The sequence below is a fragment of the Eptatretus burgeri genome, chromosome 3, assembly GCF_056783735.1.
Source record: "Eptatretus burgeri isolate ZD-2024b chromosome 3, Ebu_testis_v1, whole genome shotgun sequence".
NCBI classification, from domain to species: domain Eukaryota; kingdom Metazoa; phylum Chordata; class Myxini; order Myxiniformes; family Myxinidae; genus Eptatretus; species Eptatretus burgeri.
In genome coordinates, this window is record NC_140963.1 from 46,427,151 (window position 1) to 46,442,241 (window position 15,091).

At 43.7% G+C, this 15,091-nt stretch overlaps 1 protein-coding gene across 2 annotated transcripts in view; it reads left to right on the plus strand.

Moving 5' to 3' along the window:
* LOC147029799 (thrombospondin type-1 domain-containing protein 7A-like) overlaps positions 1–15,091 on the plus strand; it is a 251,933-nt gene that overhangs the window by 155,548 nt on the left and 81,294 nt on the right. For both annotated transcript variants that reach the window (XM_085873134.1, XM_085873133.1), the window contains exon 9: positions 14,789–14,884. In XM_085873134.1, the coding sequence (XP_085729260.1) occupies positions 14,789–14,884 (96 nt within the window). The remainder of the gene's footprint in view (positions 1–14,788; positions 14,885–15,091) is intronic.

Genomic DNA, 15,091 nt, shown 5'->3' on the forward strand with positions numbered 1-15,091 from the left:
GCATCATATCCAGCGCTTCTATCTTAGCGAATCCCTCGTTGCCTACCGGCTTGTATATTTCTTTGTTTACACAGTTGAGGCTCATGAAGGAGCAAGAACACAGAATGGACTAAGGGCTAAACAGAACAAAAATAGTAGTAGAAAATGGGGTAAGGGGTACATTCCTACAACAGGGTAGAGGGACAAAATAGAGGGCGTTAGAGGGTTAAAGAGCATCGGGAAGGATGAGAGCAAGGGGAGGAGGAATATTGAGTGAGTATAATGTACACAGGTGCAGACTCTCAATCACGGAGCGGGGTTGGGGGGTGATGGAAAAAAAACTATGTTTCAAAGTTCCAAATAAATAAGAAAAAAAAAACAACAAAGGAAATGAAAAAAAAAATGAATAAAAATAAACATAAATAAGAGGAGAGTTAGAATTAAAAGAGAATGGAGGGAAACCCAGCAACTTGGAAACATGGATAGAGGTTAGTTTGTGGGAGGGGGAAGGGTGGTTTAACAGGCGTGGAAAATATTATGGATATGGCTATGGATATGGATGGGTGGTGACCTGAGATGGTGGTGATCAGCTGTCTTGAAAACCTTGAAGGAAGTATGAGATTGAAGAAAATGTGGAAGTTGGTTCCAGATGTGGGAAAATAGAGGAACGAATGAGTGGAGGTGAGCAGTGATTCTGGATTTTGGGGGTTTCATTCGAAGTGGTTTCATTTCAACCCATAGACTCAGTTTCATCATGGGAGAGTCCAATTATCTTGAAGCCCTTAGTTTCCATGGCATCATGCTGAGCAAGGTGTGAGGCAGGCTTGCCAGCCCAGAGGGATGAGCTGTACTCCATTAAGCTGTAGATGAAGGTCTTGTAGGTGGATCGGAGTTCAGGTTTTCCAAGGAAGGACTTTGTACAATGGAGGATGCTCAGTTGGTGACTGGCTTTGTAGGCCAACGTTGAAATGTGGTTTGTCCGAAAAAGATAATGGCTGATAGTGAGACTGAATAATTTGAATGACAACTCCTTTGTGAGGATTGTTAAGAGAGTAGATTGTTAAGAGATTATCAGATGGTCCTTTTGGAGAGAGATCGCGAGAGTGTGCGATTTGTCAGGATTGAAAGACATATTCCAAGTGTTTGAGCAGCTTGTGACTGTATCAAGGTCTGAAGATAGGGAAGAGGCTGCTGCCTGCCTCTCTGAAGGATGAGTGATGTCATAGCAGAGGGGTGGGAGTCATCAGCAAAGTGATAAGGAGGATTTTCAAGTCAGAGAGATTGTTGATGAAGATTAGGCAGGTGGGGGGGAGGGGCAAGTGGACACCTGTAGGATTTTCATGATGAGAAGGTGCCACCTATTTCAATTCATTATCTAGGTACCAAAGTGCATGAAAATGCATGTTGCCATTTTTGGAAGTGAAGCAGATAGCAGCCATCTTGGATTTCAAAATGGCCGATGTTTTGCCATTATTTTTCGCTTGGTTAGTTTCAATTAAAGTATTTTACCTCAATTTTGAAGCAAAATGATAGGTTTTCATTGTTGTTAACATTTCAAAATCAATGTAAGTAATATTTTGTTCAAATTACATGCGATATCACCCATCCTGAAATTCAAAATGGCCCCCAAAAAATTACAAATTGCATTACAATTTAAGGGCCATGATCCGATCAACAGCTTCATCCTAACATTGACCCCCAGATTTAACCGGACGTGGTATAAATTTTGATATGAGATTAAAGCTGCTATTCTTCTCATTGACCCTGTGAAATTGTAGGGCTGCAAGTTGTTTGGTTTGGATTTTGTACGCCAAAACTTGCTTACTATTGGTCAACCAATTAGTTGAACCACAGTATTCTATGGGGCTTGCAAATGCACATTTTTAGCTCTCTTGTCAAAACGATTGAAATACCAGCATGAAACTTCACAGGTGGGGAAGAGGGTCAAAGCCATTCAATCAATGTGAAAACTGCATCTATCTATAATTCCAGCAATGTGTGTGTGTGTGTGTGTGTGTGTGTGTGTGTGTGTGTGTGTGTGTGTGCGTGTGTGTGTGTGTGTGTGTGTGTGTGTGTGTGTGTGTCTGTGTGTGTGTGTGTGTGTGTGTGTGTGTGTGTGTGTGTGTGTGTGTGTGTGTGTGTGTGTGTGTGTGTGTGTGTGTGTCTGTGAGAGAGAGAGAGAGAGAGAGAGAGAGAGAGAGAGAGAGAGAGAGAGAGAGAGAGAGAGAGAGCGCGCGAGAGAGAACGCGAGAGAGAGCGCGAGAGAGAGCGCGAGAGAGAGCGTGAGAGAGAGCGCGAGAGAGAGCGCGAGAGACCGCGAGAGACCGCGAGACCGCTGTTTCTCGACAACCGCTGGTCTGATCTAATTGAAACTTGCCAGGTATATTGTTGGGGACCTGAGGATGTGCCTTTTCAAGGTTTGATATTAATCGGACAAGTGCTTCCCAAGTTATGGGCATTTATTTACCAAACCAATGACAAGACACGTTGTTGCGTGGGCGTGGCCGATTTGGAAGCGAAGCACAGCCACGTTCCCCATTACAGGTTACAACGTACGCGCTTCCAGAGAGTGATGACTTCGTGTATTCTAATAATTTCTCGATTTCTTATGCGCATTTATAGATAAACACAATGGCCCAAGTTATGATCGTTTTCATATTAGACGATGTATAAATTTCGGGAACATCAGAGTGCTGGTATGCTCCAAACCAGGAAGTAAATTTTTTCTCTCTCTTCTCTTCTCTTTTTGTTTTTCCTTGCCACGACATTGCGAAAAGGTAAAATACGTTGGCACTAATTGAATAATTGGGTATTAAAAATAAATTACGAATAATCGTAACTGCGAATAATATCGAACTTCCGGGTCACGCACATACGGGCACGTGAGAGCGAAGAAACGGTCTGTGTGGTTTATTTATTTATTTATTTATTTATTTATTTTTTACGGGCACGTACTTGTGTGATGAAATCAGACCATCCCCTTTAAATATTGTGGTGACAAGTGTTATCTAAAAACGATACCTAACGGTATTTTTCTCAAACTTTTTTTGCACAGTTAGACACTCACCTAAGCAACTGGTACTCAGATACACACCTTAGCTCGTATATAAAACGATAAACACAGTCACTTCTATGGACTTAATTTGTAGACTTTAATTCTACAAGCTACAATATTTAAATCTCCATTTCAGAGGATAAAAATTTATGAGGTGCAGTATCATGCGCTCGCAGTACCAGCACACACCCCACATACCCCAGACACAATAGCAACACCCACATCTACTATACACACCTTGCAACTGCATGTCCAACAAATGCAGTCTTAACCATGTAGAATGGACCTACATGAACTTGTTGCAAGTTTGCTACTTTCATAGCCGTATTAAACATCATCATCATCATCATCATCACTGTTCTCTTCGTTGCCAGAGTCAACTTTGGGGTTAGAAGGAGCATTGTCACATAGTTCTTCCCCTTCATAGCATGTACAAAATTCTGTGCAAAACAGTCCATTCTTTTTACACTTGCATTGGTGACTGGAACACCGGGTCCGACCACATCCGCATTTCACTAACTGTGTGACGGCATCTGGAGCTGGAGGCAAATGTGTCATCACTGGTATGAAAATTCCATCTACCAAGTTCCAGCCATAGTTCTCTGGGGATGGTATTTCAGGGAAAGCAACAATGTCATTATCCTATATCATGGCTTGATAATGTGCTCTGGCAATGGCATGTGTGAGTGCAGCTTTAGTTGGGGGAAGATTCTCTGCTTGGGCTTGTTTCTGCTTAAAGAGCCACCATCTTGCATCTGCAACGTTTGTTATTTTTGTTGCTCTAGGAAGATAGAGCTGTCATACATAAGCTTCAAGTGCAGCACTTGTTGCTTCTGAGACAGTGCCTGTCGCACCAAATTGGGACAATGCTACAACGATGTCATGGTTGTCATCCAAATGATCTAAAACCTTCCAGCATGTTATCTTGCCTTTGCCTGCGAACTTTCCGGTAATATCTGCCCCAGACAATGCATGGAATCCAGGAAGTGCTGCTGCTTTTGATGGCCCCAAAGTTTTATATATTGGTCCAAGTTTGATTACTCTCTGGTTGTTTCCTGCACCAGTTACCATAATAGTGTCTGCTGCAAGATTTGGATAGTGCCTCATAGCCAGAACAAAGACATCCGTATCAGGAGAATAGATTCTCAATGAGGTAGCACCATTGTTGGTGGCATCAACAACATGTAGCATGAGCTTGGTATCTGCTTCTTCTTGGGAACTACTTAATAAGTCAACGCTCCTATGTGAACTTTCTGCTCTGTCATGCCATGCAACTACAACACGCTTTCTGTTCAAAGTTGCGTGCTGCAGAATCTTCTCTGCTAAATAACCGTCAACTCATCCTTGGTCTTCACATGTGCAAGGAGATTCCGCATACTGGTGTTAATTGATGTTGAGTCTGTTATGTGATAGGCCACAGCCTTGTTACCTGCTCGTCGCCTTTCACGTGTTGATGCTTTAAGGAAAATGTCACCAACATCATAGTGATCGAACACTAGGTGTACTTCATTGTAAGTATTATACTTCCCCCAGAAACGTTCAATGAAGTGAGAAGCCAATTGAGAGCATGTTTGCACCCACTCTGGTTTGTCCAGTGCCTGTAGATCAGCCATATCATCGACTATTGCCACATGTTGGCAACGCTCAAGTAGGCCTCCTGTAGCAGAATTGGTATCCATATCCTCAAGCACATTATCATCAGGAACAGTAGAAGACTTGTTTATTACTGTTGCTGCAGGTAAAGAAGGATCAGCTAAAGTCTCCACCATAGATGTGTCTCCAGGTAGTGCTTCAAGGAGATGCATCAGATCACTCTTGGAGGAAGTGTGGAGAAGTGATCCATCTGGTGCAAAGAGTGCTCTGGGTACTACAGAGAATTCATACATCCCGATGTTGTGCTGGAGATCAATCTCTCTGGCTTTGGACACTACTAAAAGCCGTGTAAATAAGGCTCTGTCTTCTCGCAGCTCTATCAGTTTACTTCCATCTTTGACTTTCACTGCTTGAGCACTTGATGACCATGTATGGAGTTTCATTTTTTTCATGGGTGCCCAGAAATTTAACTTGTTGCTTGTTATCCTTTCAGACACAAATGTGGCAAACATTTCTTGTCCTTTCTCATTTCTTCTGCTGATGTCTTACTGAATTTTCTCAGACATGATGGCTTTAGTTACGATATTTATGACTTCATCATATTCATCAGTAAAGGGGTCCACAAACTTCTTGATTGTGTTTGTCAGGGCAGTGACATTCTGTTGCTGTTGACTTGCTTTGGCATCTGTGAGCTCATGATGCCTCTTCTTCTCTGCAGAGTTTAGACCAGCCATTTTCCGAGCCTCATTTGCAATATGAGAAAGCTCTGGTGCAACAAGAAAGAACTTTGTGCGAGCATTAAGATTTTGAGTGATGCCAACAAGGCCTCCGCCTACTTTCATCATTCTATTAACCTGTTCCAAAGCATGGTCAGCTCCAATGGCACAAAATGGGACAGAATTTTTGTTTACTACCCTGTTACCTTGCTGAAACTCTGCTCCTATTTCAGGATCCGACACAGCCGACTGCTTCATATCGGCTAGATATAGTGGGATGAGTCGAGCATAGTTCAACTTATCATGGGCAAAGTAGGACTTGACAAAAACTTCTGTTGCATCAAGGTGAAGCTGCCAATCTGCCGTTTTGACTGCCCGAATGTGCATGGCCATCTCTCGTACCATCTGCATATAGTGGAGAAATGCCTTGCCAAGTGGCACAAGATTTTCATCAAATGTTTCCATTAGCTGTGAGATACGTAAGGAGTCAATCGTTTGTTTGAAATCCATATGGGCAACTTGAACATCTTCATGATTATCGCTTGCACATGCTTTGATCAGAAGCTTAGCTGTTGCTGTACATGATTCAAGAACATGATGTAAGCACAATTAAAAACAAGTACTGTAACTTAAACTTACCTTAGTAACAATATATGCTTTGATCACTTTGCATGGCAATACAGCAGAAACTTCTGTCCAATGCCATGTGCTGATGGTTGTAGCAGAGGCAGCATGTAACCCAGATGCTGCCCTCTATAGCTAATTATTTGTTACGGATACTCAAAAGGGCCAATTTATTTAATATATTATTGTCTGTTAGAAGTAGCATCCCAACGTTTCTTAGAAATAAGAAAAAAATACTCTATTTCAATGGATTTAGAAGAATATTTAAATAAATAAACAGCTCGTTTCAAATGACGGCCATTTTGAAATTCAAAATGTCCTTATAATTATTTTAAATATGCATACAACAAATCATAATGTCTCTCCTATTCATGTTTACTCATATTATGGGAGATAATTTTGATATTTTTAAAATATGAGCAATAATTGTATTCATTGTATAAAAAAGCATGATCATGGCAGCCATTTTGGAATTCAAAATGGCCACCATTTGACACAGCTCCAAAATTGGCAACATCAATTTTCCTGTTCCTTAGACGTATGTAGAACATATCTAAATAGGTGGCAACTTCTCATCATGAAAGTCCTACAGGCCCATTGTCTAGGACCACTTGCCCCCCCCCCTACTAAGAGGATGATCCAACAACACTACCTTAGGGCACCCCAACCTAGACAGGGAGTGAAGATGAAAGGATCCATTAAGAGCCATGTATTCGTTCTTATTTTTAAGAAATAAGAGTTGTGTTAGAATTGTATTTGTTCCAAATTGCATTGTCAGGTCAGGTTCGATCTGTGACCTACTACAGGTACCATGTAAACCTGTACTAACCTGTTCCATGGTCGGGTTGTCGGCGACTAAACCGTCTCCCCCACCAGGTTTTCTGGTGAGGAGGGTGTTTGGATATGGACACCCAGCAGGATTAAAAACAAAACCTGTCAAAGGGCGGAGGAGCTCCTTGTGAGCCAACGGCCATCCATATCTAGTGCCCAACTGTGTCTGCGGACGTCCTCCTGCAGTTGGGTCACTTCTTATTAGGAGGTTGGTGGCAGGATTTGCACTCCGGCCACCGTAAAACCCTTCATTCCGCAAAACGCAAAAACGCAAAAAAATCTGAAAACCCACTCCGTGGGAGTACCTCCTGTGCAGCTTCCCTTCGCAGGGCAGCTCACCGGATGATGGGATTGGGGCAAAGCCTTCGGGACCCCCAATCTTTGATGATAGGACGGAAACCACGGGGTAACATCCCTGGGTCAGATTGCGGGAGAGTGTGTCGGAGTGGTGCTGAGGTGTCGTCCACCAGACGGCGGTCTCCTTGGGTTAACCTGAGGCGGTCCCTTCGGGTGGGTGCCTGGAATGTCCTATCCCTAAGAGAGGATGATCACCTGTCTCTGTTATCATCTGAGCTCAAGCGTTTGGACATCGGGATTGCAGCTCTCTCTGAGGTTCGGAGACCGGATTGCGGCGAGATAATGGTGGGTGGTTACACCTACTATTGGTCTGGTCGCTCTGATGGTTACCATACCCAAGGAGTTGCTGTAGCTGTGTCCAATAAGCTGACCCCAATGATAATTGAGGTAACACCGGTCAACGAGCGTATTATGAGATTAAGGATTCGTCACTCCTTAGGTGTCATTTCCCTGGTCTCTGTTTATGCTCCGACTGAGGCGAGTGATCTCACCGTGAAGGATGCATTCTACGCCACACTCGAGTCTGTGGTTGATCAGTGCCCCAGACGAGATACACTTCTAGTCTTGTGGGATTTCAATGCATCGACTGGAACTGATAGGGATGGTTATGAGGTGTGTGTTGGTCCCCATGGGTCAGGAACTATGAACCAGAATAGCACTAAGTTCTTTGACTTTGCAAGAAGTCATGGACTTAGGGTGGCTGGTTCATGGTTTCAGCGCCCACAAGCTCATCGCTGGACTTGGTATTCCAACACTGGCGGTGTGGCAAAGGAGATTGACCATGTCCTCATTGACAGTCGTTGGAGGATGATCCAGAACTGCAGGGTCTACCGGAGTGCTCAGTTCCTCAATACTGACCACAGGCTTGGTGTAGCAACTCTAAAGCTGCACCTTAAATCCTGGAGAATGGTACCATCCCAGCCTAGGCTGGATGTTGCCAAGCTCAGGGATGAGAGAGTAGCTGAGGAGTTTGCGAACAGGCTGAGTGGACACTTGGGGGTCTGGGTGCTTTGGGGGGTCCTAAAGAGTTGTGGAGCGCCTTCAAGACCACCGTCCTTGATGTTGCCGGTGGATGCCTTGGAGCTCACCGCAGGGCAAAGAAGAATTTTGTCTCTCAAAGGACACTGGATACCATTGACCACAGTCGCAGGGCCAGGCTGAATGGCAGAGCTGAGCTGTTCAGGGAGCTGAGGCGTAAAACTGTACGTGCACTGAGGGTGGACAAGGAGGCCTATGTGCGAGGAATCTGTGATGGGGTAGAGCATCACCTGTGGACAGGTGATTCTCGTCCTGCTTACAGGGGAATTTGTGCATTGCGTTCATCCAAGCCCATCCCTCGGAGCACTGCAGTTCGAGCAGAGAGTGGTAGGCTCTTGACTGAGGAGTCTGAAGTGAAGGCCCGCTGGGCCGGTTACTTTGAGCGGTTGTACCAGGCTGATCCCCCAGCTGTCGAGTTGGATGTCAAGGGTGTTACAATCCCTGTTGCTGACCCTCGAATCAACTGTGGTCCACCTTCGCTTGTGGAAACACGGGCTGCGGTGAACCAGTTGAAACGGGGCAAAGCTCCAGGGATCTGTGGCATCCATGCTGAACTTCTCAAGGCTGGTGGAAATGCTGCACTCGTGTCGTTGCATGCAGTTTTGTGCTCTGCCTGGAACACAGGCATCATCCCAACTGACTGGAAGAGGGGCCTTGTTGTCCCTCTCTGGAAAGGGAAGGGTGATCGCCAAGACTGCAACAACTACCGAGGGGTGACGCTGCTCTCAGTGCCGGGCAAGGTCTTTGCTCGGATAATTCGTGATGGGGTTCGCCACCATCTGCTTGAGCACCAGCGTCCAGAACAGTCAGGCTTTACACCAAAGAGGTCAACGATTGACCGTATCCTTGCACTTCGTGTCCTCACCGAACGCAGACGAGAGTTTCGGCAGGGGCTGCTTGCAGCCTATGTTGATCTCTGTAAAGCGTTCGATTCAGTGAATCGGGATGTCCTCTGGAGGATTCTTGGTCTTCGTGGGGTGCCACCAAAACTGATCGATCTGATGTCTGAACTCTACTCTGGTACTGAGAGTGCTGTGAAGTGTGGTGGTACCATCTCTGACTTATTTCCAGTCGTTACTGGAGTTCGTCAGGGATGTGTACTTGCCCCCACACTTTTCAGCACTTGTATGGACTGGATTTTAGGGAGGATGTCGGAGAGATCAAGTTGCGGTGCATCATTTGGGAATGTCAAGATCTCGGAACTTGATTTTTCAGATGATGCAGTCATCTTTGCGGAGACTTTAGACATCCTCTTGGGGGCCCTCGAGGTGCTGAATGAGGAGTCTGAGCCGTTGGCATTACGGGTTTCTTGGGTCAAAACTAAGATCCAGGCTTTCGGTGACATCTTGGATGCTGCTGTCCTGTCTGTGTCTGTTTGTGGTGAGGATGTTGAGGTCGTGGAGAGATTCACTTACCTTGGCAGTGATATTCATGTCTCTGCTGGCTGCGAGTCAGAGGTCAATAGACGTCTGGGTCGGGCCTGGGGAGTCATGGATTCACTGGATCATGGGGTGTGGCGCTGCCGGTATCTGTGCGGGAGGACGAAAGTCCGAGTCTTCAGGTCCTTGGTACTTCCAGTCTTGCTCTATGGGTGCGAGACTTGGACTCTGACCAAGGATCTGAGACGGAGACTTAATTCCTTTGTTACCGGGTCTCTTCGGAGAATCCTTGGCTATCGCTGGTCGGATTTTGTGTCCAACGAGCAGTTGCTGAGAGAGACTCAGATGAGATTTGTTACCTGCATAGTCCGTGAGCGTCAGTTGCGGCTGTATGGACATGTGGCTCGTTTTCCTGACGCTGATCCTGCTCACCAGATTCTCTCAGCGAGGGAGTCTCATGAGTGGAGGAGGGCAGTGGGCCGACCACATGCCTCATGGTTGCAACAGGTTGACCATCATCTCAAGGAGATGGGGATGGGCCTGGCATCTGCCTGGGGGATGGCCAGACAGAGGCCCCTGGAGTACCGGCGGAAAGTGGACGCAGCGACGCGCTGTTCTGGCACATGCTCCCATACCTGACCTGACAAATTGCATTCAGACCTCACCATTTGGTAAGGATCCCTTTGTTTTGTTGTTTTTAATGTGGCTTTTGCTCATCCACAAGCTGATATGAATGAAATTTAATGAGTGGGTTGAAGTGATAGTTTCTAATAATATTTTGTTCAGAGAAAAATCAAACACCAGGAATTTTAGACTGATGAAAATCCAAGCGACTTAAACACATGGACCGAGTTATTCTTAAGACAATCTAATTACGGATTTCGCCCCCCATCCCCTACCACTTTTCCAGTAACAATATATTTTCATCAACCAAATCAGATAATCCAGCTCTCACTGTCGAATGTTGTAGCATTCTTCGATGAGGGCACTTTCCATTTAATCATTATATTCTGGGCAGACTTGGTTACCAGAAACACACCTCCCAGGGATATCACAAGCATTTTTCAATCAAGTTTCGGTCTGCTGATCCTGCAGGTTAATTGATGCAAGTGATGCTGTGTTACAAAAGTGCACCGTTGACGTGGATGTGTGTTTTCATCCAAAATTATGAAGTTGGAATCTTGCTGTTGTCAAAAGAAAATCTGAATAATGACTATAGGCATAATGCTCTCATCTCTTTATCCTACATCAGTCGTGGCACCCTTTGGTATGATTTATTATTCATGGTATGATATGAGTCGTAGCACCCAGTTATTCAGCCAACTGAAATGCCAGTTCTTTCCTTTGGGCTGCCTCCATCAAACCAATCATGTAGCCTCATGGCACAATTAAGAATTGCTCTCTACCTCATTTGCAGACTCTATTTCATCCATGTTGAAGTATTGGTCGAATCTTTAATCATCATGTATCGGTGAAAATAACATGGCACCAACGGTTCACCTTTCTTTTTATGATGATGTTTCTCCATTGTTTGTGCTGCTGTTAATGGTGCTGTGTTAAGGCCTGGTCACACCTTGACGTTTTAGCCAGCGATGGCAACGTATTAAAATGTATGTAAAACGCTGGCTTACGTTGAACTTTTGATGTTTTTTTTTAAAGATTCGGACGTATTCATAGCGACTTGGTCTTATGTATAACGTATTGGTAACGGACACAGAACGTTTCGTTGTGTTGTAGATAACTTATACCAACGAATGCTGAACCTGTTGTTGGCCTACACAACCGATGCCCAACGATAGTCTAACTTAGGCATAGCGTGTTGCACGCATCGCCGACGATGTCGTGACGTAGCCGATTAAAAGGCTGACGCACAACGATTCGAATCATAACTGCCGTAGAAATGGAAGTGTCAACATCGCGGTCACACCTTGGCGATCTTGCCAGCATTTGCCGACCTAAGAAAAATGTGTCTAAAACTTTGGGGCACGTCAAATACGGTATGAGTAAGTTTGGTATACGTGAGTAGAACGCAAAAGTCCGCTATCATACGTCGTAGTAAGTAGAGTACGTCAAGAAATTTTAAACATGTTCAAAATTTTACGACGTACTCGGCGTATGACACACGTTCCGCATGCGATGGGGATAAGTTTTACACACGATATGTGGACGCTTACACACGTCCACAAAGGCTACTTATAAGCTACTCATAAGTCGAAACACGTCGCGGTAATGTCTTTTTTACGCGAAACTTATTTCTAACTTATGTTTGAAGTGCTTTGAACCGATTCTTTACGTAGTCCCAACACACATCGACGTATGTAGACGTATTCCAATGACGTCTTCCGGTCGACAAAAAAAAATTAACGTGTTTCTAGCTTACAACTGCCATATAAAGACGTATTCCCAGCGGTTTTGGGAATTGGTATATAAAAATTCTGCTCATAAAAGGGGAACCCAACAGTGTTTTCGAGTCCTTTTTGAGTCGATGTCCATGTCAGCAGTAACAGTATCAGTATCAGTATTAGTATTAGTATTAGTAGTAGTTTGTTCATGTTGGCAGTAGTAGGTGAGTGTGAGGGGGAGGGTGTGGGTTATGATGGATCGTCCTTGCGTCCACGTGTCCACGGGTAGGAGACATCTTTGCACCATTGTTCGAAGTTCTTCGCGGCTAATTTTTTATCTGGCTTTTCAACAATGAGCTATGGCTTGTTTTTACGATTTAGGTCTATTCATAACGGGTTGGACAAATGCACAATGAACTAATAATGTGCATAGAGCGCTTTGATTACTTAAAGATACGATATACCAACGAATAATTATCGTGAAGCCGGCGTTCGCAAACTATGCCCAACGATAGCCTAACTTATCCATATCGTGCGGCAGTTTATCTTTGCCGGTGACGTAGGGTTTGCTATTCATAGGCTGCCACTCAACGATTTAAATGACTGCATCTCCACTATTGAAAGTAGACGCTTGCGCTCAACAATTGGATTTTTTTTACACTCAACGACTTTTAAACGGTACCACTCAGCTATTTTCATTGTTTACAATGAACGATTTAAATTGCTGTCACTCGCCTTTGTTTTTTGATGCTGGGGTTTTGAAATTTGAAGCGTTTCTTCTGAACGTGTTAAAACGCTCAAACTCGACTATTTTAAATAGACGCTGCGGATGGACAATTGGAATCATAGCCAAGCTCGACATCGAAGTGTGAACATCCTCGTCATGCCGAAGAAAAGTTTGAAGAATGCTGCAAATAAGTGTCCTGGCCGTGGCCGTGGACGCTGACGCAAGGATGATCCATTATACCGACGTCTTTCAGCCTATGAGTAACTTAAAAGTAACGTCTGTCGATGTGTGGCAACGATCGCGTAACGTGCCAACAACACGTTAATCATAGGTTAGAAATAAGTTTCGAATACGCTAAACATTACCTCGGCGTGTCTCAACTTATGATTAACTTACAAGTCGCATGTGTTGACGTCTGTCAACGATCGCAGACCGTGCATACAACTTGTGGCCAGCGTAGCGGAACGTGTGAGTCATACGCCGGCATACGTCGTGAAATTTCAAGCATGAAAAAATTTGAGGACAACCAAAAAGTACAACGTTTAAAGCCAACGTACAACGACGTATGGCAGTGTTTTTCAGCGTGCTCTCAATGTTATCAAAACTTACCCATAACGTATTCAACGTGTGCCAGCGTTTTAGAAAAAAAATTCAAAAATCGGCATACGTTGGCTAAAACGTCAAGGTGTGACCGGGTCTTTCGAGATGTAGAGCAATCATACCACTATATTGAAGCCTGTTCCAAAATGTCTGAGTGCAAATTATATGGATAACTTCTCATTGCAGGTTATTTATGAGAGCTCCTGTTGTTTAAAAGTGGTTCTTTCTGGCAAGGGTGACAAGATAGTGACCTTCAAGAGGGGTTTTAACCCTTGAGTGACCTGAACGACGTCCGTCTGTAAACAATACATTCTGACAGTACATTGTCAGTGGCATAATAATGACATGGAAATAAACATTGCACTGGGAAGCAATACGACAGTTTCAGTCATCCGGCCTTGAACCATCCCGATGGTGTGAGCCAACTTATTTGGAGTTAAGTGATGCCTCACCATAACTAAGTGACTTAGAGCACATGGGTAACCAAGATTGACCGAGATTAAGAGCAGATACGTTTGTTTGGAAGATGTGATTTGCACGTGAATTTACAAGATCACTTTGTGCAGATGAGGATAAATGTAACATTACATGTTGCACTTCCAGTTTCCCAATTGTGTTTCATGCCTCAATATCCATGCTTGGCATGTACATGAAGAAGAAATTCCTGAACTGTGAATTCATAGTTTATTTCAGTTTACATATTTTGCTTCTTTTTTTTCATGTGATGTTTATGACAGGTTTTAGCTTGTATAATAATTAATATTTCAGTTTAGCCAGATATTTACCACATTAGCCAACTGGGCTCTTCTTTTGTTGTTGTTGGCCACCAAACGTTCAGTATCCACGTGCCAAAAGGTGTGACAGCACTTCCTCTTTCGTGAAAATGATTAGTCTTCCAGTATCAGTTTCACTTTGCTGGTCATCTTTGTAGTTATAATCACATAACTCTTGTTACAAGCCTATTACAGTCATGTTTTTGTTGGGTCACTGTAAACTTCCATATTTTTCTTCAAGCCATCTGGGAATGATAATGTGAAATTGTTTAAAGGTGAAGAAAATCGAATTATCTTTTATATTACTCTTTTTAGTATAGTTTATTGTAAATGTTTTTTTTTTTTTTGATATTTCACTTCTTTCTCAGTAAAACTGTAGATGAGGTTCACCTCAATGGCCGATGCAGTTTGGAATGTATATACATATATATTGTCTGGCTGTCTGAATACACATGCACACCAAGTCATGGTTTGTCTCATGCTGAGCTACTGAATTCGCAATATTTTTCAACTGAACACATGAACCTCTTCCGTGCAGAGGTAGAGTCAATTTGTACCAGTAGCTCAATCCTTACTCGGAGCTTGACTTACACAACCAACACTAAACGTTCATAATGACTCAATGAGCCAATTATCAGTTTTAATACTGCATAATGACCATCTGGTATAAGAAAGTGAAATCAGAGGTTGTTTAATGAACTGCACAGCACTGGAAATCCCATTAGGCACAAACCAAAAGCAGTAGAGTGCCGACTTTTGTGTGCTCCCATGCAGATGGCAAGTGTTTTGATTATCGCTGGAGGTCAGGCCCGTGGGTTGGGACAGAGCGCACGGTGTGGTGTCAGCGTTCTGATGGCATCAATGTTACAGGTAACAAAACTCTCCACACAGCCAGGATTTCCCCATTATTAAGGTAAAGTACTAATTCATCAATATGAAAAGATGATTTCATAAATATAAAACCAATATTGTGGAAATGAATGCCACAACCTTCAAGGAAGGGGAGTATCAAGGCAATTAACATGTCATTGATATGTTACCATTAAGCACACTTGTAGTTATGATTATTCCTGTTCT